Genomic DNA, 24,245 nt, shown 5'->3' on the forward strand with positions numbered 1-24,245 from the left:
ATGCAATCCTGTGAAAGGACTGTTTGTCTCCCTCCAAAGGGGTCACGACCCCCAGGTTGGGGTTGGGAACCACTGCTCTAGGTTTCATAACGTCACTTCCTAGCCCATGCTTGACGGCCTGCTCATACTTCTGTGTTTCCCGTTTCATTTGCATTTACATTTATTCAAGTGTTTAGACATTTGTGAAAGTAAAAATATCTTGTTTGTTTTTCAGCAACTACCTGGACAAGACTGATGTTGTAAAGGTAAAGGGTTCGGAGCTGGGGGCAGAGCTTCAGTGACTGCCTAGCATGCGCACAGGAAGCCCTGACGTCAACCCCCAGCCTGCACAAATTGGCATGGGCGCACACGCCTGTTATCCTTGTCCTTGTTCGTTTTGGCTTTTGAGCCTACCCTGGTAATGGCCAAGCCATTTCTCCCCCTCAGTTCTGACATTTGGGAGGGGAAAGAAAAAGTTTAGAAGTTCAGGCTCATCCATGGCTACATAGTAAGATCAAGGCCAGTCATGAATGCATAAATATGCCTTGTCTCAAAAAAATTTTAAAAAGTAAGAAAAATGTGTATTGCCGGAGGTTTTGTTCTTGTTGCTTTGTTTTTGTTTTTAGAATGCTTTGGACTAGCTTTACCATCCATTTATAAGGTTTAGAAATAATTGGTTTAGTTTATATTATACAATATAAATATTTACATAAAGGCTCATCAATATATTTTTTCCAAATACTTCAAACTAAATAATAATGATAATTCTAGTTTTTATTCCTGCTTCTATTTTAGGCACCAAAAAGCAGACAGAATGGCAGATTGCTATTGTATGATCCGAAGGGTAAATGACTTATTACTTAGAATGTATTTGACCATGATCTTGTTCTGAATATTAATTAAGAATACTGGAATGGTTGGATGCCGTTGTATAGCTCAGCAGTTAAATCCTGTTATCTAAATTTCAAAAAAAAAAACCCTTAACTACTTCTCAATTAAAATTTTATGTTAGGAACAGCACTGTAGGAAAAAAAAATACTAAATATGTTCTTTCCTCTTTCAGAAAAATTGATGAATGGCAGCAATAAAGAAAAGTCACAGTAAGAACATTTCTTTGGCCTTTAAGTAATTAGAAGTTGATAACACAAACCAGTTATCACCTAATTAAACCTGCAAAGGCAACTGTGCGTGGATGGGTTACAGTTGTTACTTGAATTGAGGGGTGTCTAAAATGAAAATTAAACTGTAAAGAAGTGAAATATACATGATGCTCACTTCCACCTCTAGTGCTTAAACATAGTGTTTTCTGGCTACTCTGTCTTTTATTTGTTAAATTTCCTCTACTCTTTCCCGTTTCCCTTTGATACTGCTTCCTTCTTTAGAACATCTCTGTAAGTGAATACCTACTATAAAATTAGTATTCTCAGCTCATTAAAACATGCATCATAGTCCTACATGAAGAAAAAAAAGTCACCTTGAATAGTTGAAGAGGCTGGTACTTGAAAATCACAGTGTAGATCAATTGAATTGCCAATAATGAGGTATTAGCTACACTGATAGCATCAGTTCCAATGCTTGATTAAAGTCCTTTATAATACAATCATCTTCTACCTTTCGGGAGGAAATATGATAATTATTGTATGAAAAATTACAGTTTTAACATTGACCTTAGAACAAATTCCCAGGGCTGGAGAGATGGCTCAGCAGTGAAGAACCTCTTCCCAAGGACCCGGGTTTGATACGTGGTGGTTCACAGCCATCTCTAACTCCAGTCTTAGGGAATGCAATGCTCTCTTCTGGTCTTTTGGGGCATTGCACACATATTGTGCATAAACATGTGCAGGCAAAGCTCATGTACATATCAAATGAAGAAAGGAAAGGCGCCTGTGCCAGGCTTGACCACCTCAGTTCAGTTCCCTCACACAGTCAAAGGAGAGAACCAGCTTCCAGTAATTCGTGTGTGTGTGTGTGTGTGTGTGTGTGTGTGTGTACGATCGTAGCTCTTGGCAGCTCCAGATACATTGTCTATCATGCCTGAAGTCCTGGATCATTTTGAATACTATTGGCTGAGAAAAATTCAACTCTATGAAGCATATATATTAATTCCCATACTGTAATAGCTAAAAATGTTCATCTTTACTTTTTTTTAAAATTATTTTTAATCTTTTTTTACAGTCCAGTCATTATCCCCCCCTCTTGGTCCACTCTTCAACAGTTCCTCATTCCATTCCTCCTTCCCCATCTCCAAGAGGATGTCCCCAACCACCCTACCCCACCCCACCCTGCCAGGCCTCCCGACTCCCTGGGGCCTCAAGTCTCTCCTCTTCTCTCACTGAGGCCAGACCAGGCAGTCCTCTGCTGTATGTGTTGGGGACCTCATATCAGCTAGTGTATGCTGCCTGGTTAGTGACTCAGTGTCTGAGAGATCTCAGGGGTTCCAGGTTAGTTGAGACTGCTGGTCTTCCTATGGGGTTGCTCCTCAGAGTCTTCTAGCCTTTCCCTAATTCAACCACAGGGAACCCCCAGCTTCAGTCCATTGGTTGGTTGTAAGTATCTGTGTCTGTCTCTGTCAGCTGCTTGTTGGACTTCTTGTAGGGCAGCCATGCTAGGCTCCTGTCTGTAAGTACACCATAGCACCAGTAACAGTGTCAGGCCTTGGAGCCTTCCCTTGAGATGGATCCCAATTTGGGTTGGTTACTGAACCTCCTTTCCCTTAGTCTCTTCACCATTTTTATCCCTTCAGTTCTTTTAGACAGAAACAATTCTGGGTCAGAGTTTTTGACTGTGGAGTGGCAACCCCATCCCTTCCTTGATGGTCTGTCTTTCTACTGGATGTGTACTCTACAAGTTCCCTCTTCCCACTGTTGGGCATTTTGCCTAAGGTTCCTCCCTTTGAGTCTTGAAAGTCTCTCACCTCCCAGGTCTCTGGTACATTCTAGAGGTCCCCCCTCCTCATCTTCACTTTTGCTGCAAAGTTTATACATTATATAAATGTAATACTTAAAAAAAAAAAAACTTGTAGCCAGGCATTGGTGGCACACACCTTTAGTTCCAGCACTTGGGAGACAGAGATAGGCAAATCTCTGAATTCAAGGCAGCCTGAGCTAGTTCCAGGACAGCCAGGGCTACACAGAGACATCCTGTCTCAAAAAAAAAAAAAAAAAAAGAAAGAAAGAAAGAAAAAAAGAAAAGAAAAGAAAAGAAAAGAAAAGAAAGAAAGAAAGAAAGAAAGAAAGAAAGAAAGAAAGAAAGAAAGAAAGAAAGAAAGAAAGAAAGAAAGAAAAGAAAAGAAAGAAAGAAAAACTGTGGTCAGGTTTCCCTGTGCGCATGCAGGGACAAGAGCAAGGCTGGTAAATGCAGCCAGTGAGCCTCCCGATGTGCAGTGTGACCGTCCCAAGGGTACTTATTGAAAGTTTAAAGTAAGTGAGGTTAGGTTTTGGAGACAGGTCTTGTCACAGTAAAAATGGAAAACTATAGGGACCATAACTCAGAGAATGAACTCATTCAAAGTCAGAGAATTTCTCAGCGGAGCTTCCATGCAAGCCCATCACTGTTGGCTCCACCACGGGATGGTCCAGCTTGGTTAGGTAAAGGCCCTACCTGTGCTAGGTTAGAGAGCACCAGTGCTCCCTCCCCTCCCTCCCTCTCCCCCCCTCTCTCTCCCTCCTCCTCCTCCTCCTCCTCCTCCTTGTTCTGAGTCTTCACTCCTGTCTCAGCTATAGGGGAAGTGGCTGAAGCAAATCCACAGTTCTTTGACCAAAGTTGAGGAAACTGTCTCCTGGGTTTTTTATGCAGTGGTGTGGACGCTATCCAACCTTTTCTAAAATGAATGCTAAGCTGCGTTCTCATTTCTACTTCACTTTCAAGCAAATCCTCCTTTGGACGCAGACCAAGATTATCAAACAAGCTCTATACTTCTCCAGCACAGATCCCGGGTGCAGCTAATACATTCTCAGCAAAGTAAGATTTAAACAGTTTTGATTTTTGACCTATATAGTTGATTGATATAAATCATTTAGGGGCTACAGAGATGGCTCAATGGCTAAGAGCACTGACTGCTTGTCCAGAGGTCCAGAGTTCAATTCCCAGCAACCACATGGTGGCTCACATCTATCTGTAATGGGATCTGATGCCCTCTTCTGGTGTGTTTGAAGACAATGAGAGTGTACTCTCATACATGAAATAAATAAATCTTAAAAAAAAATCATTTAAGATGAAATTTAGATTGTAAATTTTCTGAAAATACTACTAACTCTAATAGCAATTGGGGCACATTTTCTAAATATGCTGGATATAGTCCTTTAAAACTAAGGAAAATGCTAAATTTTAGGATATTTACTCTCTAGCATAGCTACATTTTGCCAGACCATCTAATCTGAGTAACTTTGTAGCTTTCAAAACTACTTGATTGAATAAATACCTTCTATATCTAAGATGTTGGTACATACAGAAAAATTTGCAATCTTCCCTCCATCCTCACTGTTGTGAAAGCAATCAGTTTCTTAACTGTTTTCTTACATACATTCCTTATTACTGTGAACATCACCATCTCAGAAGGAAGTCAGTGGGATTTTTTGTTTTTTGGTTTTGTTTTGTTTTGTTTTGTTTTGTTTTGTTTTGTTTTGTTTTTAGGAGCTAGAGACAGGGTCTCACTAGGTATCTTTGGTTGTCCAGGAACTCACTCTGTAAACCAGGCTGGCCTCTGACTCAGAGAAATCCATCTGTTTCTGCCTCCCAGGATCAAAGGCATGAACCACCACATCCTACTAAAGTCAGTAGTCTTTAGTTGGAAAAAAGATTGAATTTATGGCGTGTGATTCTTTAAGTGTCTACATTGTTGACTCTACAGGAAGTGAGGAGAAAAGGGCCTTGTGTTTTACTGTTAGCTCACTGGGTCCGTCCTCAGGTCAGTTTTGGTCGTGAGCATTCATGGTTGCAGCTTGCAACAGTAGCTAGCATTTCACAGCCACACGACAGTGAGCTTGTCTCCTGCCTCCATGTGTTTAAGGTTAATCAGAGTATTTTCAGGCATATAAGTCAGAGGATCTGCAGACATCCTAGTTCAGAGTCTTATGCATATATGACTTCATATATGCATAAGATATATATGACTTCTCCTATTGACTTCATTTATGCCAGCAATAGCAATGTGGTACATAAAACAATGTCTTATAATAATGACATCTAAAAGTCAACAGAATACTGTCATTTAGTGAAGAAAAAGGCATAAAACCCCTTTTCCTAGAGTTGATATGACCATATGTAAGTTTTGGCAAGCGATTCTATGGCAGTCCAACAATAGTCCTGCCATCCCAAGCAATCAAGGACTCCAACTCTCAATGTCAAGTTTCTCAGACACAATTAGAAGACCAAAGGGTCAGAACATAAATCATCTTCCTGAGCCTTCTTTATTTGTAGAGAATGGGGTTTGTTGGTTGGTTCCTGCAGTCATTTTTATACAAAGTATGAGGTTTCCTCATGGCATCTTCACACGCATGTTATACTTTGTTCTGTGAGTCCCCTCTCCACTGCCACCTGTCACCCATCCCCTCCCCCACTGCCAGCTCTCACCCTTGCAGCTTGTTTTGTCCCTTTCCCCAGTCAATCTCCCTTTCCCCTTTTCTTTTCCATGTATTCTATTATCCTGTTTCCTACTACTCTTGAGATGTTTTCTTTCCCCTTCTAGTTTCATAATCTATAAACATATGCATAAACACACACACACACACACACACACACACACCCCTGCATATGTACATACAATTTTAAACTTGGGCTCTGTATCTGTCTTAGTTAGGGTTTTATTTCTGTGAAGAAACACCATGACCAAGGCAACTCTTATAAAGGACAGTGTTTACTTGGGGCTGGCTTACAGGTTCAGAGGTTCAGCCTGTTATTGTCATGATGGTAAGCACAGCAGTATGAAGGCAGACATGGCAATGAAGGAACCAAGAGTTCTGTATTGCCAGGGCCGTTCTGACACGGGCCTGCTTACCTGCGGAGAGGTGACCCGGCTAGGGGAGGGGTGGTGGAGTCCTTGATCCGGTCTGGCGGCTGGAGATGCTGAGAGGCCTATTCCATTGCTCCAACACAGCGGGTTTTGATAAGAAGAGACAGCCCATGCTTTTAAAGCTTTATTATAGAAAAGGAGGAGGAAAGAAAAGAGATAGAAAAGTAAAGAGGGAAAGAAGAGAGTAGAGCCAGCCATGGCCACTTGGAAAGAGAATAGAGAGAGGGGGGAAGCAGGGGGCAAGAGATAAGAAAAGAGGACAAGAGAGAAGGGCAAGAAAGAGGGGCAAGAGAAAGGAGGGGTCACGCAGCCCCTTTTATAGTGGGCTGGGCTACCTGGCTGTAGCCAGGTGTCTGTGGAGATGGAGTCCAGTCAGAACACCAGGGGCCTGGGACATGGCCTTATGTGACTAATGGCCACAGGGTTATGTTGAACACTGTGTCTTGATTAAGGAGCGACCAGGAGGAGGCTTTATTCTGATTAGGGACCTCAAAGCCCTTTCCCTAACAATGACACACTTCCTCTACCAAGGCCACGCCTACTCCACCAAGGCCACATCTCCTAACAGTACCATTTCCCATGGGTCAAGCATATTCAGACCACCACATCTGAGAAAATATGTACTATCTTGGGCTTATTTCTCTTCACACAATGATTTTCAATGCATCCATTTCTGAAAATGTTGTGATTTCACTTTTCTTGAATGGGGCTCAACATTTTTTTTTTCTTTTGGCTTTGAGACAGAGTTTCCTGTGTGGCCCAGGAACTCACTATATAGACCAGGCTAACCACCAACTCAAAGAATCACCTTCCTCTGCCTCCTGAGTGCTGGGATTAAAGCTGCACACATCACATCCAGCTTGATGGGGTATAACATCTCATTGTGTATATGCACCATGTATTTTCTTTACATATCCATCTTGTCTTCGATAGGTTTGCAATTGCTGTGAAGAGATACCATGACAAAGGCAACGTAGGAAAGAAGCATTTAACTGAGGGGCTGGCTTACAATTACAGAGAGTGAGTCTATGGCCATCATGGTGGAGAGAATGGCAGCAGGAAGGGCACATGGCTCTGGAGCTGAGAACTCACATCTGATCTACACGTTTCAGGCAGAGAGAGAGCAAGACTGAGTTTAGTATAGGCTTTTGAAACCTCAAAGCCACCTCCAATGTCACAGCTCTCCCAATAAGGCCATACCTACTCTAATAAACCATGCCTTCTAATCCTTCTTAAACAGTTCCACTAACCAGGAACCAAAATTCAAACCTTTGAGTCTATGGGAGCTATTATTCAAATGATCACATATCCATGGACGAATAGTAGACTGGTTTTGTAAAGTTAAACCCAAGGGCTAGCAAAAAGGAGAAGGCAAAAAGCTTGCTACCCAGTCTGATCTCTTGAGTTTGATCTCCAAGACTTACCTGGTGGAGAGAACCAGCTCCTACAGCTATCTTCTGACTTCCACATATATGACATGACACATGACCACATGCCTAACACATTCAAAAGAAAGGAATGTAAAAAGAAAGAAAAAAGCAGAACCCAAGATAGCTGAAGATACTGATTGTTTAGACTTGAGTCTTCTTGAAAGGGCAAAACCACCATAATATTATCATGTTGTATCTTTCCATGAAACTAGAAGCTGAATTTATTTTTCAAAAGAGACATGATAAAATATTGGTTTTGTTGTTGTTTATTTAAGACAGGGTTTCTCTGTGTAGCCCTTCCTGTCCTGGAACTCACACTGTAGACCAGGCTAGCCTCGAATTCACCTGCCTCTGCCTCCCAAGTGCTGAGACTGAAGGTATGTGACACACATCTGACTGACACTGAAAGGTCCTTAACACTCTGCCAAGGACTTGGGAACATTTTCACAACCATAGCTGGGTTTCTCTGTGGATGGAGTGCTGTCCCTAGGACACCTTTTCTCCATGTGCTGTTTATTGGGATGAAGTTTCTAATGTGAAAGCTAAGCTGCTTTATGACTGTAGGGTTAATATTGGTGTTGGAACCTTTCTACAAATATAGCACTTGGCAAGAGCAGGCATCTATTTACAAACTTCAAAAGACATTTGAGGCCAATTTATTGTTTTCTGTCACCACATCATGACAAACCATAAATATTTTCCTAAATGATTCTCTTATGTGCCATGTGTTTGAACTCTAAAGAGATTCTATGAATTGTTACACAACAATAAATAACCAAGCAGAAATGCTTTTTCTTGAATAATAAAAATTATGCTTTTCCAAAGAGCCAACATACTATTTAAGTCTGTTTGTTTGGTATATTATATTCTGATTTTCTTTGAGATATAGTATGCATGTGTGTGTTTTGTGAACCTTTATAAAACATGATCACTGTGACTGAGATGTTTCACTGTCTGCTTTAACGGTTAGAAAAGAAGCCTCTTCAAAGAAGATTGAAGATAAAGTCTCTTTTAAAAATAGCGAAACCAGACCTTCCTCAAGGAGTACTGAAAATAAAGATGTCTTAACAAACCGGCCGTCTGAGCTGTGGTCATCTTCCTTCCTAAAAGAAAGTGCAGGTAACGAATAGCATTTATCTTAGTGAACTGAGTAATTATGGCTTCTGTTTTAGCCTGCTGTCCATGACCTTTGGACATGAGTTGACAATGCTGTCGATCTAAGGTAAGTCAAAAGAAGCAGTACATGTTCAAACTCATATACTGAATTATTTGATATACAACCAGAAAGGGCATCTGTGGCTATTATATACTATATAAGATAAACATTACAGGGTATTAAATCCTAGAATTGTTGCAGGATAAAAATCCACCTGCAAACTCTGGTTTGGACCACACTCCCACATTCCTGCCAGCCCCTACTGTGCCTTCTCTCCAGTGTCCCCCCAGTTCCTCTCGCTTGTACACAACACCCCACACACCCCACAATCAGTTATCTCAACACCTAATTACCTGGTAGAATCAAGACTCTTAAAGCTTAATTAATCAATCAGATTTATAAATCAGTAAAAATCACAACTTACAAGATGCCAATACAATAATTTCAGAGCCAATTGATAATGATAAAAGCTTTATCCCAATATTTCTAACCTTGTGAGATCATAGCTACTTGTGGGTGGAAAATACCACAAGGGTACACATGAGCTGTCCTTTCAGACTCCCCGGCCTCTGTAACTCTTAGCTCCGCCTCCATTTTCCCCATCCAATCACAGGCCTCCTCTGTACTAATCTACGTGGACAAGGAAAATCCTGCAACACAGAATGGATTAAAACACTATGAAAACGTAACAAGCTAGCATGCTAGGTACTAGTTTAAGAACTGGATCCAGTTGTCAGACCAGACACTGACCTTTCTCTTAAGAAGTTCATCTTCTAGACAGATAGTTGGCCAGTTCTAACAAAGTAAGTGTTGAAGAATAGATTTTTTTTTTTAAAGGAATACTGTTAGGATGTTAAAGATAAATGAAATCCTGTCATTTACAACATGGATGGAACTGGAGATCTTTACATTACATGAAACAAGGCAGAGAAAGACCATACCATAGGGCTCTTGACCAAATGTTAAGACTGGAGAGAGGTAACCAAAGGCTGGGCAGAGAAAAGGGAGAGAAGACTGCTGAAGAAAACTGGTCAGTGCAGGTTAGAGACAGGAGTTACAAGTCTGATGTTTTATTAAACAGTAGGATGACTAGAGACGAGGAACATACCCTGTTTCAAAAAATTAGACTGCTCCGGGAGGCAGAGACAGGTGGATTTCTGAGTTTGAGGCCAGCCTGATCTACAGAGTGGGTTCCAGGACAGCCAGGGCTATACAGAGAAACCCTGTCTGGAAAAAACCAAATCCAAAAAACCAAAAGAAAAAAAAAATTAGACTGATGGAGTGTGTTTTCACCATGAAGTGGTACACTTGCTGAGGTATATTTAACCTTCTTTAAATATTATAAAATTTATGCATGCATTAAAACATTACATGGTACTCCACGAATACATACAAAATTTTTTCCAAGACAGGGTTTTTCTGTGGAGCTCTGGATGTCCTGGAATCAGGCTAACCTTGAACTCAGAAATCTCCCTGCCTCTGCCTCTCGAGTGCTGGGTTCAAAAGCATGTGCTACCACCACTCAGCTGAATACATGCAATTGTTATCAATCACTTTAAAAGTAAAAATTTCAAACAGCAATATAAAACACCACCAGGAAAGATAATTTGAGGCTGTAATTGGGCTACAGTGACATTAACAGCACCTAGGAGAGAGTACTTTGGAGCCAGAGATAGGAAACTTCTTCACAATGCTGAGTGTCTACATTGAATGAGGCCATCCTTGTGATGTCACAGGATGTTCTTAATCACCTATTATGACCCTTCCCCTGATGACATCAGTATGGTGAGGTGGTGCACAGACTGGGTGCACTTTGGAGGTTCAAGAGGGTGTGATTACATGGAGACTGTGGACGAGACGAAAGCAGGTAGATGGGACCCTTAAGATCCACTGTCTGCCTTTAGGATGGGCATTTGGTTTAGAATCGCTTTCATCTTCTTCTTTCTTTCTTTATTTCTTGTCTGTGTTTTCCCAGTCTGTCGTCTCTGGTGCTCTCCGCTGAATGTCTTTTTCTTTTCCATATAAGTGTTTATATCTCGTTTATAGTACTTCATGGCCATGATCCTATCGAAGAAGGGACTTTATAGATACTCAGAATCTTCTGAGACGGGGCTGCTTCTAATGAGTTCAGTCTGAAAGTATGAAAGACTACACAAAGCCAAAGACACAGGCTCACAGTGTTTCCCAAAGGCCCACATTAGAAGAAACAATATTCGTAAATTACCCTAACGTATTTTAGGAAAGAATAATATAGACTGTCCTTACGGGTATTAACTCCAGCCAAACTTACCCCCAGGCCAATGGGGTTGCCTTATGAAATTGAATATGGGCTTGTTTCATTTCTATGCCCCCAGTTTCTTCATCAGTAGATGAGAATAGAAGCACTACCAGCTAAAGAGATAGATGCTCAGCCATGAGGAGCACTGGTTCCTAACAGAGGACCCAGGTTCAACTCCTGGCACCCACATAGCATCTCACAACTGTCTAACTACAGTTCGAGGGGATCCAACATCCTCACAGAGATATGGATGCAGACAAAACACCAATGCACATAAGATTAAATTTAAAAAAATTTTAAAGGAACCCTGACTTGAAGAACATCCTGCCCCAAATTAAAATTTAAGTAAATAAATAAAAGACACACTAACCATCTCATTGGGCTGTTGATAGAGATACATGACCTAATGTGCACACAGATAGGAGTGAGGGTTTTTGTGTGCTGACTGTTTTTATTAATATGTCTGTCTCATGGATTGCTCATAGGACCTTGTCCAATTTAATACCTAAACTTCCCATTGTTTGTTGGTTATGTGTGTTCTGTTTAAGGTGAAGCAGGCAAGGTTTTGGTCCCTGCAAAGCAAGAGAAAAATAGTGACCATTGCCTTGACATTGAGGAGAACTTGTCAGACTCGACAGATGGTGACGGCGAAGAGGACAGCAACAATGAAGATGACGAAGGCCCCGCTAAGAAGGAGACTCGAGCCCCACTGGAGCTAATGGCAGAAGTAAGTCTGTGCACGTGTGTTATAACTGCAGAGGCACACAGATACGGAAAGAGTCAAACAGGACACAATCTTATCAGCTAGAGTAAATGAATTGGTATAGATTGATAATTTTAAAATTAGCCTATTGTTTTGAAGCACAATGTTTCCCTAAGCCTGGGGCTTGCATTTTCTTGGCTTAGCGGGAAGCCAGCAAGCCCCGGGTTTACCTCTGTCTCCATCTTATCTCACCCACACCGGAGCCAGGTTCCCAGCTGTGGTGGAAAGAACTCATGGGTTGTTTCACATGTGCTGGGATCAGAACTCTGGTCCATATGACTGTGAAGCTAGCACTCAGAGCCACTGATCCCTCTGTCTAACCCTCAGAACTTAGTTCTAAAGGCTTCAGTGGCAAAAGTGTTCATTAAATATTAACATCAGAAACTGGAAAAAATTACAATCGAGCACTTAAGAAGCTAGTTAAAAATTCAAATTAAAAGAAACAAGTTAATAGATTAAGTGGTAGATATTTGTAAAATGTGCAGATAAACCAATGCATATCATAATTAAAAAGGAAGCAGAAAATTGTAGACCTGGTAGCACACACCTATGATCCCAGGCCGTGTGTGTGTGTGTGTGTGTGTGTGTGTGTGTGTGTGTGTGTGGTGCGGGTGTGGAGGAAGAACAGGAATTTGAGGCCATCCTGGGCTACTTGAGACCTTGTCTCAAATAAATAAATAAAGTGTAGCTAAAAGAGGAATGAAAATAGAATCGTTGGCGCTGGAGTGACGGCTCGGCAGCTAACAGCACTCACTATTTTTGCTGAAGACCTGAGGCTGGTTATTCCATGTGTATGACTAGCTGAGAATTCACAACTGCCTGTAACTTCCAGGGTCTCTGATACCCAATTCTGGCCTCTCTGGACGCCTGATGCACACATGATGCTCGTACACACATGCAGGCACTCACACATGCATAAAATCAATGCAAAATCAAATGAAAGTCTTCACCTTGGACAAGAATAGAGATTTTTAAAGCATTGATAGCATTTGTTAACATGTAAGGAAAAACTCCAACTAAACTAACCAAGAAACAAACAGAAATGTTTCTCAGAGTTCTGTTTACATTAATAAAACATTCAATTGCATTTTTATTTCATTTGCTTGGCGGGAGGTAGGCGTGTGTGCTTCACAGTGCACACGTGGGTCCTGGGGATTGAACTCAGACTCAGGCTTGGCAACAACACCTTTACCAACTGAGTAGCCATGTCACCAGTCAACCAACAGGAAAAATGTTTTAAAACCTTAGGGTAGAAACTGAGAAAACGATAACTACTTCTTAAATTGGTAAATGGTTCTTGTTCCCAAGTCTGGGAATGAGAGAGTGGTATCTCCTCATTCCGCGGGGGACTTGGCTCTTGTAGATCTCTCTGCCTGTATACAGTTCAAAAGCTGCCTCCCATAAACAAGGACTACCATTAGATAATCGGGTGTTTTGTTTATTGAAAGCAATATAAAGAGATAACAATACAATAATTAAATTATACCCTAAGTAAAGAAAATTTCAAAGGGAGACCGTAGAGTTAGTTCTAGGGATATCAGTTGAATGGTAGAACACACGCTCAGTTCACACAAGGCCCTGAATCAACCACTGCTCCCAACTCCCAGAAAGTAGACTATTTAATGCCAGAGAGTGATCCCAAATTGTTTTTTTTAAGTTTCTGAATGATTTTAATACATATGCACATAATTGCTATATATGTGTATATGTGCTCATTTGTTTTAAAAATACCTAAAAGAAGTTGTTGACTGATTGGCAAAAAGCATTGGCTGATCTTGCAGAGGACCTGGGTTTAGTTTCCTGCACCCACAGGGTTGCTCATATCCATCTGTAACCCAAGTACCAGGGTGATGCCCTCTTCTGACCTCTGTGGGCACCAGGCATGCACATGATGCACGTGCATTCACGTGTGCACACACATACACACACATATACACACACATATGCACATACATATACATACACATATGTATGTATGTATGTATATACATATATATATGCAGGCAAAACACTCATGCACATAAAATAAAATACAAGGATATATATAAAATGTTTTAAAAATGTACATTTCTAGATGATAGAATTAGAAGAATTTTCAATTAGGGACAGGACTATTTAGTTTATAAATTCCTATACTGCTAGTATGTACTACTTCTTAACTTCTTAACAATAAGATGTCCCAGCAAAATGATGATACATCAGCAGATACTGAGTTATGGATGTAGCTTTAGTCCACAGTTCTTCTGCCTGTTTTTCTTAAGATTTGTTTGTTGTTTGTGAGTGTTCATGAGTGATTTAAATGTATTCATGTGAACCACACACGTGCAGATGTCCTCAGGTCAGAAGAGGACATTGGATTCCCCAGGAACTGGAGTTATAGATGGTTCTGGACCATCATATGGGAGGGAGGCACATAACCTGAGCCTTCTTAAGAGCAATTCATGTTCCCGTTGCTTGAGTCACCTCTCCAGGCTTCAGTTTGTTTTAAATTAGTAACTGTCATGTTACTATATCTACATTGCCAGAGGAAAACTGACCCTGCACAAAAGAAATATGTAAATGATGAGACCAGTGTGATGCCCGTTGAATCAGCCTGCTCAGCCTCCTCATCCCCAGACTGCTGAGAAACACAGACTTTGTGGCCAGGTGACAGGACTGGGCTCTCCAACCAAGTTCCATCACACAAGCTGGGCTAGAAAGCTGGCTCAGTGATTAGAGCCTCTCCTCCTCTTCCAGAGGACCAGAGTTTGCTTCCCAGCACCCACACCATGTAGCTCATAACTGCCTGTAACTCTAGCTCCAAGGGATCTGATACCCACTTCTGACCACTGTGGGTACGCGTGCGCACACACACACAAATGAATAAAAATAGAAACCTTTAAACATAAAAATATGTAAGTGCAGTTAGTTGACTGACTATAGACTCACAGAGAAATGTGTAAATGTTAAAAGCAGAATAGCTACTGGGCAAGGTGACGCATGCCTATGATCCTATCACTCAAGAGGCAGAGGTAGGCAGATCTCGGTGAGTTTAAGGCCAGCCTGATCTATAGAGCAGGTTATAGGACAGCCAGGGATACACAGAGAAACCCTGTCTCTAAACAAAAATAAAATATAAGATATAACAAAACAAGCAAAAGCAGAATAACTTAATCAGTATTTTTTAGGGAGTTTGTTTAAATTTTGTCCTGAAACCACTTATCTGAAGAATTTGTTTTCCAGTTCCTGAGAGCAGAAATGGGCCGAGACTACCAGCTGGCAAAAAAGTTATGCCAGATGAGTAAGTACGAGATACTCTCCCCTTCTCCAGCTAGTCCTTTGCTTCCAGAACAGATATCATAATATGAAGACGGCTTGACTATCCCAGTCTAGTGAATCCTCTGCCGGTGTCTCAAAGATCCTTTAGAATAAATGAGTTCAGTTAATCTATGAACTCACTGGGACTCCAAGAGCACTTCTGTGTGTATTAAACTGATGTAGACAGACTGATTGCTATCCTGGAAAAGAGAATCTTCATAACATAGGAGGCAGTAAATCGCTTTATGCTGCTAGTTTCAGAGAAGAGTCAGATGGCCCAGGAGTCTCTACTAAGTGAACATGTATTTATTCCACAGATGTTCAACCCTACTTGTGTGGGAGGCACTGTGTGAGACCCTGGAAAATCAGCATTCTGCCGAAACCAATCCCACCGTTGGGTCTAGTGTTGGACAAACCATAAAGTAATAAGTAGATGGTGTGTCATGTCTGATAGGCGCCATGGAGAAAGCCAAAGTAAGGGAGAGGAAGAGAAGGCACTAGACAGTCAGTTTCCACAGGATGCCCTGGAAGGCTTCATCAGAGCTTGAGCACAGAACTGAAACGTGGGAAGCCAGAGGTGGGCATAGAGGAACAAGGCACAGAGCAGGATGAACCACAACTGTGCAGAGAGGGGATGAGCCTAAGGCTGCACCTCAGACCAGTGTGGATCAAACTGGGCAAGAGGCGGGTGCTAGCATACAAGCCAGACACATGACATGGGCACAGGCTGAGTAGGCGGCACAGACCTTTGCCCAGCTGAAGGACCGTTTGCCCTGTGGTAGGTGGAAAACACTGGAAGCTTTAGACAAGAGGAGAGATAGGATCTACTTTATCTTTCTAGCTGGTGTTTGGTGTTTAGAATTACTCAAAATGGTTGTGGTTATCTTGGTATTTAAGCAATGAGTGCTTTGCTGACTTTCTTATAAAGAAAGCAAAGCACTTTTCTTTTGAACTTGATGAAACTTGATGGTTCATCAAGTTCAAAAATTTCTTGGTCATTACCTTTTCACATACCACTTGGGTCTCCAGTTAACAGACAAAATAAAATTATCATTAATAATAATAATAATAATAGTGCCTAACATGTATCTTTCACTCATTCGAGTTTTAAATCTTAGATCTGGGAACTGGAGAGATGGGTCAGCAGTTAAAAGCACTGGCTGCTCTTCCAGAGGACCTGGGTTCAATTCCCAGCACCCACATAGCAGCACACAACTGTCTGTAACTCCAGTTCCAGGTGATCAGACACTCTCACTCAGACATACATGCAAGCAAAACACCAGTGCACATAAAATAAAAATGAGTGCATTTTTACATTGTAGTTCTATACCTTGTTTTGAGCATTTCTGTTGACCTGTTTTGGGGTCCTCCTTCCTTGTGTCCAGTCTGCTGCCAAAACTGTCCAGGGAGTGAATTTCAAGCAGGAAATTTCCTAAAGTGTCCCAAGAATTGTTAGCATGTTCCACCAAAAAGGGCCCATCATCCAATTAATCTGGAAAACCATGATCTGAATATGTGAATGGTTTGGTAAATCCTGTGGTAACTTCTCCTTCTAAACTTTATCTCCTCAACTGCATTTGATCTGGTTTCCTAAATGCTGTTAAGAGAAGACTGTGTGAAGGAACAAGCTCTACAAAAGGTCTTTGTCTCACAGAAATCTTTAGATAAGCTTATCTGATGATAAGCATATTTTAGTCTAGCTTAAAATATAGAAAGAAGTAGAGTTTTATAAGAAAATATTGTTTCAGAGGACACCTAAGGTCCTTGAAAGGAATTTTTGAGCAGGTGCATAGTCCAACTCAGACTGGTGATGAGCATTAGTCACGTTTAGTGATTCAAAGATAGTCACTGGCTTGGGGAATTGATGTGAAAGCTAAGGGATCATTTCCTCTGAGTCAGTGGAGCCTTGAACCGTCCACAATTAACACACACACACACACACACACACAGATACACACAGATACATAGACACACAAACACACACATACACAGACACACACAGATACACAGACACAAATAGACACACAGACACACAGAGACACACACACACACCACACACAGACACACACACAGACACACACACACACACCATAGAGAGACACACCACACACACAGACACACACAACACACATAGACATACACAGACACACACACACACACACACACAAAACACATAGACACACACACACATGAATAGCATGTTTGGTGTTTCAGTGCCCCCTGGGGGGCCACCAAGCGACTGTGTGACCATGAAATGGGAGAGTGGGATGTATCAGGAATAAGTAGAGAGTGATCTATAGAGTTTTAAAAAAATAGGGTGACCAATGGAACTGTGGCCTCTAGGATCTTGGTAGCATATCAACAAGCCCTCCAGAAAGTAGTCCAGCAGAAGTAACACAGTCACAGCAAGAATCAGCAAAAACAAAGATTACTTTAAAAATTGGGGCAGGCAGGGAGGGCCTGGAGAGGGGAGGACATGGGAACAGTCAGAGGCCAGGTACAGACTAGGAGGAAAAGCTGCTAGAATAAAGAGAAAGAGATACCATCATTTCCCTATTCGAACCACTGGCCCTTCTGTTGTGGAAGGGTTGGTACAAGGGAAAAAAACACTACTCTTTGGGGATAAGCAGGACCTTTATGTAGGCACTGGGTGGGTGAGGCTGGAGCAGGAGCTGGGTTAGCAGACCTGTTATCCAAGTCTGCGCATTTGCAAGACTGTTGCCCTTTGGAGAATTTGCTTCTCAAAGAACTTCCTTCCCTGGCCTGGGAAGGACACTATATGGAAGAGGTTGTGTTCTTTGGACAGGAGGTAAAAAATATGGAGAGCATCGTTTCATTTATAAAACTCCAATACTCTCAGATGTGCATTTGATATAATTGTGGAAGCTCTTTTGCCTGCGCTGATTGACAGCTTCAGGCTGTCACTATAAAGGGCTATTTGCTGAAACACTGGCTATCAATAACATGTGATCTGTTGTCCATTTTCAGTCCTAATCTACGAACCAGAAAACCCTGTGGCCAAGGAATTTTTCTCACTTATTGAAGAGATATTGCTAAAGGGTAATTTTAAATTTTGAAATTCTTTTTTTCCCTCATAGAACTGTAAATAGTGTTTAGAAAAAACACAATAAGAGATTATGAAAATGCATCTTCCTGGAATGTTAAGGAATGTTTAATTCAACAGTTCTCAAACTTCTTGTGAGACCCTTTAATACAGTTCTTTATGTTGTGGTGACACCCAAACATAACATTCTTTTGTTGCTATTTTATGACTAATTTTGCTACTATTATGAATCATAACATAAATATCTGTATTTTCCAATGGCGCCTTAGGTGATCCCTATGAATGTCCTGATTCCCAAAGGGGGTCAAGACCCACATTAAGAACCACTGGTCTAAACTGGTATTTAAAATGAAGTAAAATCAGCTTGTCTTTTATGAATGGGAAAGGTGACTGCCCCATCTCTCCATGGATGGAACTGCTCAAACAAGCCAGCTCCCTTGAACATGGGAAAAGCAGACTGTGTCACCATGCCCATATATGACAGTATTGTGTGTCTCAAATTTCCAGTGACACCAGAACCCTCTAAATCACCCTAAGCCAATCTTCCTTACTTATTCTATTTCAGAACTTCCTTTCCCTTTTTACAAAGTTTGTTTAGTTTACTGTTGAGACAGTGTCATAGCTAGCCCTGAAATCATGATCCTCCTGCCTCAGCTTCTTGAGTTCTGGGATTACACATGTACCATCATGCCAGGCTTTTTAAGGATTTTATTGCCAATATTAAGAGTTATTGCTGTAGACCTGTGCTTTAAGTTAGTTTTGAACCCACAAACATCTACCTGTTAGTCAACATAACTACATTGACTTCCGTGTTCTATTTTGATTCTCCACCAAGTTCAGCTCAGTTTCACAGTCCTCAAAATGCACATTTGGTAATGGAGGGAGTCGAGAGGGACCCTGGGGGACATGGTTAGCACCTCTCTCCTCTCCGTGGCAGAGAAAGCTCAGGATGAGGACGACGAAGAGGACAGTGACGAGGACTCGAGCAGCGAGAGCGAGGTGGACAGCAGTGAGGACGGCAGCGAGGACAGCTCGGACGAGTGCGAGGACGGGTCCTAGCGGGCGCTGCCGCCACCGCCGCGAGATTTATTTTCAAGAGTATATGCCATGCAAATCCAAATATAAAGTAGAGAGCTGCCGTGTAGCGTAACTGTGGCTTCTTCGGTGCCGAGTTCGAGTGTCCTGCATTCTTAGTTTGAGCTCCTTGCCCATGTCCAAGGCTGGCCACTTAGCGAGGGAAGTGTAGAAGAGATAGAATGTGCCGGGAACACAAACATAGTATGCTCCACCTACTTTGTATACTCCTACAACCCAAGTAGGATATTACTATCCCCATTTTACAGGTGAGAAAAGTGAGGTGGTGAGGGTAAATAGTTTTTTGCAGCATTTGTCACCTGTTTGTAGTGTCTGGATTTGCCTCTGTGACATCATGGCTCAACAGCTGTGCTTTCAACCCCCTTTCGATGGCCACCACATCAAGCCTTAAAAGAGTGGAAATCACTGTTCCTGCGGCACGTGCCAGCATCTGCTTCTCCCTGGTAGAGCATAGCCTCCGTGTTCAGGAAACAGGACCTCGGTGGGTTTTATGATTGTATCCCTAGCACCTGGGAAGTAACTGGAAAATAAAGGTGGTAGGGACAGAATGACATGGTTCCTGCCCCTGGGACAGCTATGGACTTCAGTGAGTGTCTGTGACTGCTGTGGACATGAGGTTTGTTTATATAATAATGTGCATATTTTCGCATTCCTCTGAGGCAGGTCCTCCCTATGTTAATGACCCCAGGACAATCAGAGACAAGGGGAGTCTCTGAGGCAAAGGTGTGGCAAAATAGTAAACATTGGAACCTTTAGGACAACCGTTAAGGATGAGGAAAAGAACTCTAAGAACGAGTTCAAAAATAATTTCTCAACTATACAAAAAATAAAGATGCAATATGAATTGTATAAGGAACTTCATAGATCTAAAGGCAGCTGCAGTATGAGTCAGCTTGTCAGAAAGACACAAAGGCAGGCAGATACAAATACAGGCAGATTCCTGAGTTCATGGTCTGCCCTGAACAGATGAATTTAGGTCCAGGCAAGGGAATAGTAATTCTACGGCTGAGTCCCACCCAGCTAGTTTATTGCAATGTTAAAAAAAAAAATGCTAGCTGTCTAAGAATCAAAGGGCTGGGTCACAGGATGCTGATTCATAGGATAATCAAAAGGGCTCTGGAATAAATAACTGAATGGACATATAAATAACACCCCCCAGAGCCCCCCCCACACACATACACCTGTTTTTGGTCTGCATGAGACAAGCTTGCAGCGAAGGACAGCAGTTCTCCCCCTCCCACCCAAAACCAAGGGATTTGTTTTCCAGTGCCTTGGGGTCAACCTTCAATTAGTCCCTCAAGGCTCCTTACTAAGAAGGTGACCCTGAATGGCTATTACAAGCAGTTGTTATACTTTGTAGGAGCACAGGTTTGGGATAGCAGTTCTTTTTTGGAATTTTTTCTGTAGTCTGAGTTGAGCTGTCTGAAAATCTCTGGAGAGCAAAAACAGCTCTTCAAGAATTTTTTTAATACCAGGATTTCTGATTTTAATCAGAAAATCCATGGAGAACAAACTCAGCTCTTTTAAAATGTTTTCTAGCATCAAACCAGAGAAGGGTGTCTGAAGAACAAACACAACTTTTTTAGAATTTTTTTCTGACTTTCTAATTTTGCCAAGAAAACTGGAGAATTAGTTTTAGAATTTATTCAACAGGATTTTTGACTAAAATTCCAAGATTTTTTTTTATATAGTGTAAGAGTCTATGATTCGCTGAAGAATGACATCCTTGACTCAAATAGTATGTAACACAGAATGCTTTATTCTGTAGAAGTCCAGCATGCTGGGGTCTCCCATTACCAAGGCAGAGAGTCACCCCAGTGAGCTCACAGGCCTGATTTAAAGCCATTGGGGATTCCAGGATAAGTGACTCCTATCTTACTCCATCCTAGGGACATTCCATTACCTGGGCTGTAAACTGTTGCTGAGGAAGTAGCTGAGGACCCACTGTCCTTGCCTCAGGCCAGGTGGCAGGGCAGCTTCTGAGGCCTGGACTTTCCTGGACTTGCCCAGTCCTGAACTGCCAATTTGAAGCCTGTCATGGAGTCAGCCTAGCCTTCTCAATAGCAATTTTTCTGACTTTGGTCAGAAAAACCCATGAACTATCCAGAGAGCTTTTAGAATTTTTACTAGCAGAGAGAGCTGTCCCGAACAGAAAACTGTCTAGGGGAGGGGAGGGGAGGGGAGGAAAGGAGAGGGGAGGGGAGAGTAGGGGAGGGGGAGAGAGGAGAGGGGAGGGGAGGGAGCGGAGCATCTGGAAAGCCATCTCAACATAAGCCACCAGCTTGAGCCCACGATTTGACTTTGAGTCGTTTGTTTTCTCAGCTCCTAGACACCCCTCCCCTCAGGAGCCCCTCTCTAGGCTGAGGAGGCTGGTCCTTGACATGTGCATATGTATGTGTGTATCTGTTTTTCTGTGTGTCTGCGTACATATATAATCTCAAATTGATAAATGAAAAAGATGATTGTATTTTTGATCCAACACTAGAAAGGCTTTATACTTTTATGCATCAATTGACGTTATTTTTCGGATTCTGTTATTTTTCGAAATTTTATTTATTTATTATTTATATTAGTACACTGTTGGCTGTCTTCAGACACACCAGAAGGGAGCATCAGTTCCCATTATAGATGGTTGTGAGCCTCCATGTGGTTGCTGGGAATTGAACTCAGGACCTCTGGAAGAGTAGTCACTGCTCTTAACCACTGAGACATCTCTCCAGCCCCCAGTTCTGTACTTTTTAAGACTTATTTTAGTGTATGTATGTGTGTGTCTGCCTGCCTGCCTGTCTGAATGTGCGGGTGTGTCCTTCTGCTCGTCTCTGTCTATCTGCCTGTCTGTCTGAGTGTGTGTGTGTGTGTGTGTGTGTGTGTGTGCATGCGTGCACACCTCTGGAGGACATTGATCCCCCTGGAACTTGTTTCAGGTGACTGTGAACTACCACTTGATATGAGTGCTGGGAAACAAACTGGAGTCATTTGCAAGAGTAGCCAGTGCTCTTAACCGCTGAGCCATCTCTCCAACCCCAAGATTCAGTATAGTTTCAGAAATTTCTGCCACTTTTAAATTGGCTGTGAGATAATAAAGAAAATTTTAAAAACCATTCTTAAATAATTTCTTAATGAATATGCCAATCTGAATTGAGGGCAAGGTCATTTTTTAACTTTTCAGATATCACAGTGTCATGATATATCCAAAACACAGTATAGTTCAAAAAATATTCCAAAACTGTTAGTGAAGACTAGGTTTGATTAATGTATGTGCACATGTGTGCACCTGTACACACATGTTGCCACATTGTGAATATATAGGTCAGGGGACAACTTTTGGATATCAGTTCTCTCCTTCCAGGCATCGAACTCACATTGTCAGACTTGATAAGTGCCTTTACCCACTAAGCCACTTCACCAACTCACACACATGCACCGTTCACACTAAAGCCTTACCAAGAGAGACTAAAGGGGATACAACACAGAAAAAGATACAACTCAGGAAAGAGTCGCCCTGGAAGAGTAGATAAATTATAAAAACTAAAGATACAAACATATTAGCCCTATAAACTAGCAAACCTATAAAATTAATAGTAGGAAAAGACACACACCTTTAAAAATAACCTTAAATATATGTACACACACATATACATACATACATACATACATACATACATACATACATACATACATATATACATTGCATATGAAATATATTTTCTTGCCCAGGCTAGCTTTAAAGTACACACACTATATAGCAGAACATAATCTCAAATTTTCTGATCTTCTCAAGTGTTGAAATTACAGGCATTACCATGTCCAGTTTTGTGTAGTTCTGGTTGTCAACCCCAGGGTTTTGTACACACTGGACAAGCATTCTATGAACTGAGCTAAATCTCTAACCTAACATCTCTAAAAATAAATGGTCTTAATTCTCCAGTTAAATGATACAGACTGGTTGAATGGTTTAAAAAACAAAATTCAACTATTTGCTGACCGCAAGAAATTCACTTAATGAATAAAGACACAATAGAAATGGAAGGATGGAGAGTATTTTGAGCAGAAACCCAAAGAGGAGTAGCTATACCCATGTGAGACAAAGCAGTCTTTCAGCCGAAATAGGTCGAGATTTTTTAAGGCTACTATAAATAATGGAAAATAATCTATTAAGATATCACCATTATAAGTACTTATGCATTCAATAGTGATATACTTCATTTTATAAAGCAAACACTGGCAGACTATAAGGGAACAGATTAGTCCCAATATAATTATAGTGGTGACTTCAATACTCAAGTTTCATTATTTAATTTTAATTTTATAGATTATCTAGACAATCCCCCAAAATACCAACAAAGGGATAGGATGGTGAAGTGGAAATTTCTGGGTTTGCTGGAGACCCAGTTGTGTCATCTGATGTTTTTCTGGAAACTCTTGTGAGAGGATGTTTTGCTGAAAACAGACACGTGATGTTTTCTGGAAGCTGCCTGGTGAAAGGACATGTGATGCTTTGCTGGAGCAGATGCTTAGGACGACGCGTGAGTTTTGGAAAGAGTATAAATACAACCCAACAGACGATGGACAATGCTCTGGCATTGCTCTGCTTTTCTGGTCTTCGTTGGGCTTCACTAGTGGTGGTCTTCACTGGCAATACTTTTGCATTGCTTCACCTTGCTTCTCTGATCTTTGCTTGTCATAATTTCATAGAAACAAACCAAAGAACTTCTGGTGGGGTTCCAGCTGCTTCTTGACACTGTGATGGACTCATGCCAGTAAATGGAGCCTCGGGATTTCTTCTGGGTGGAGCCACTACTGCTGACTTGTGTTTGGTGTTTTGCTAGTGAACTGGACTGCAGACAGTGAAGATTGAAATTGCCCCCAAGGAACTATTTCTAAACAGGTCCATGTCCCCCTTGTTCTATTAGCCATCTTCCTCCGCTATCTTTGATCAGTGGACTAAAAGGGAGGTTAAAGCATTTAAGAATCCTCATTAAAGTAGGCTTTGAAAAATATAAGCCTACAGCACCCTATATAAGGTATGTTCTGTCAAACCTGATGACCTAGGTTTGATCCCTTGAACCCATAATGGTAGAAGAACCTACATCCAAAAGTCACTGTATGACCCCCCCCATACACACATATATGCCATGTTACACACACACACATACACACACACACACACACA

At 41.5% G+C, this 24,245-nt stretch overlaps 1 protein-coding gene across 3 annotated transcripts in view; it reads left to right on the plus strand.

The window, feature by feature from the left end:
• Erich2 (glutamate rich 2) overlaps positions 1-19,587 on the plus strand; it is a 34,093-nt gene extending 14,506 nt beyond the window's left edge. For 2 of the 3 annotated variants that reach the window (XM_052181156.1, XM_052181157.1), the window contains 9 exons: positions 215-245; positions 775-823; positions 1,043-1,079; positions 3,847-3,939; positions 8,390-8,538; positions 11,402-11,580; positions 14,839-14,896; positions 17,902-17,973; positions 18,915-19,587. In XM_052181156.1, the coding sequence (XP_052037116.1) occupies positions 215-245; positions 775-823; positions 1,043-1,079; positions 3,847-3,939; positions 8,390-8,538; positions 11,402-11,580; positions 14,839-14,896; positions 17,902-17,973; positions 18,915-19,036 (790 nt within the window). In that variant the 3' untranslated portion in view covers positions 19,037-19,587. Of the gene's footprint in view, positions 1-214; positions 246-774; positions 824-1,023; positions 1,080-3,846; positions 3,940-8,389; positions 8,539-11,401; positions 11,581-14,838; positions 14,897-17,901; positions 17,974-18,914 lie in introns of those variants that run through there. The other variant, XM_052181158.1, reaches the window with a different exon arrangement.
• Positions 19,588-24,245: the final 4,658 nt, after the last annotated feature.

The sequence above is a fragment of the Apodemus sylvaticus genome, chromosome 5 (assembly GCF_947179515.1).
Source record: "Apodemus sylvaticus chromosome 5, mApoSyl1.1, whole genome shotgun sequence".
NCBI lineage: Eukaryota > Metazoa > Chordata > Mammalia > Rodentia > Muridae > Apodemus > Apodemus sylvaticus.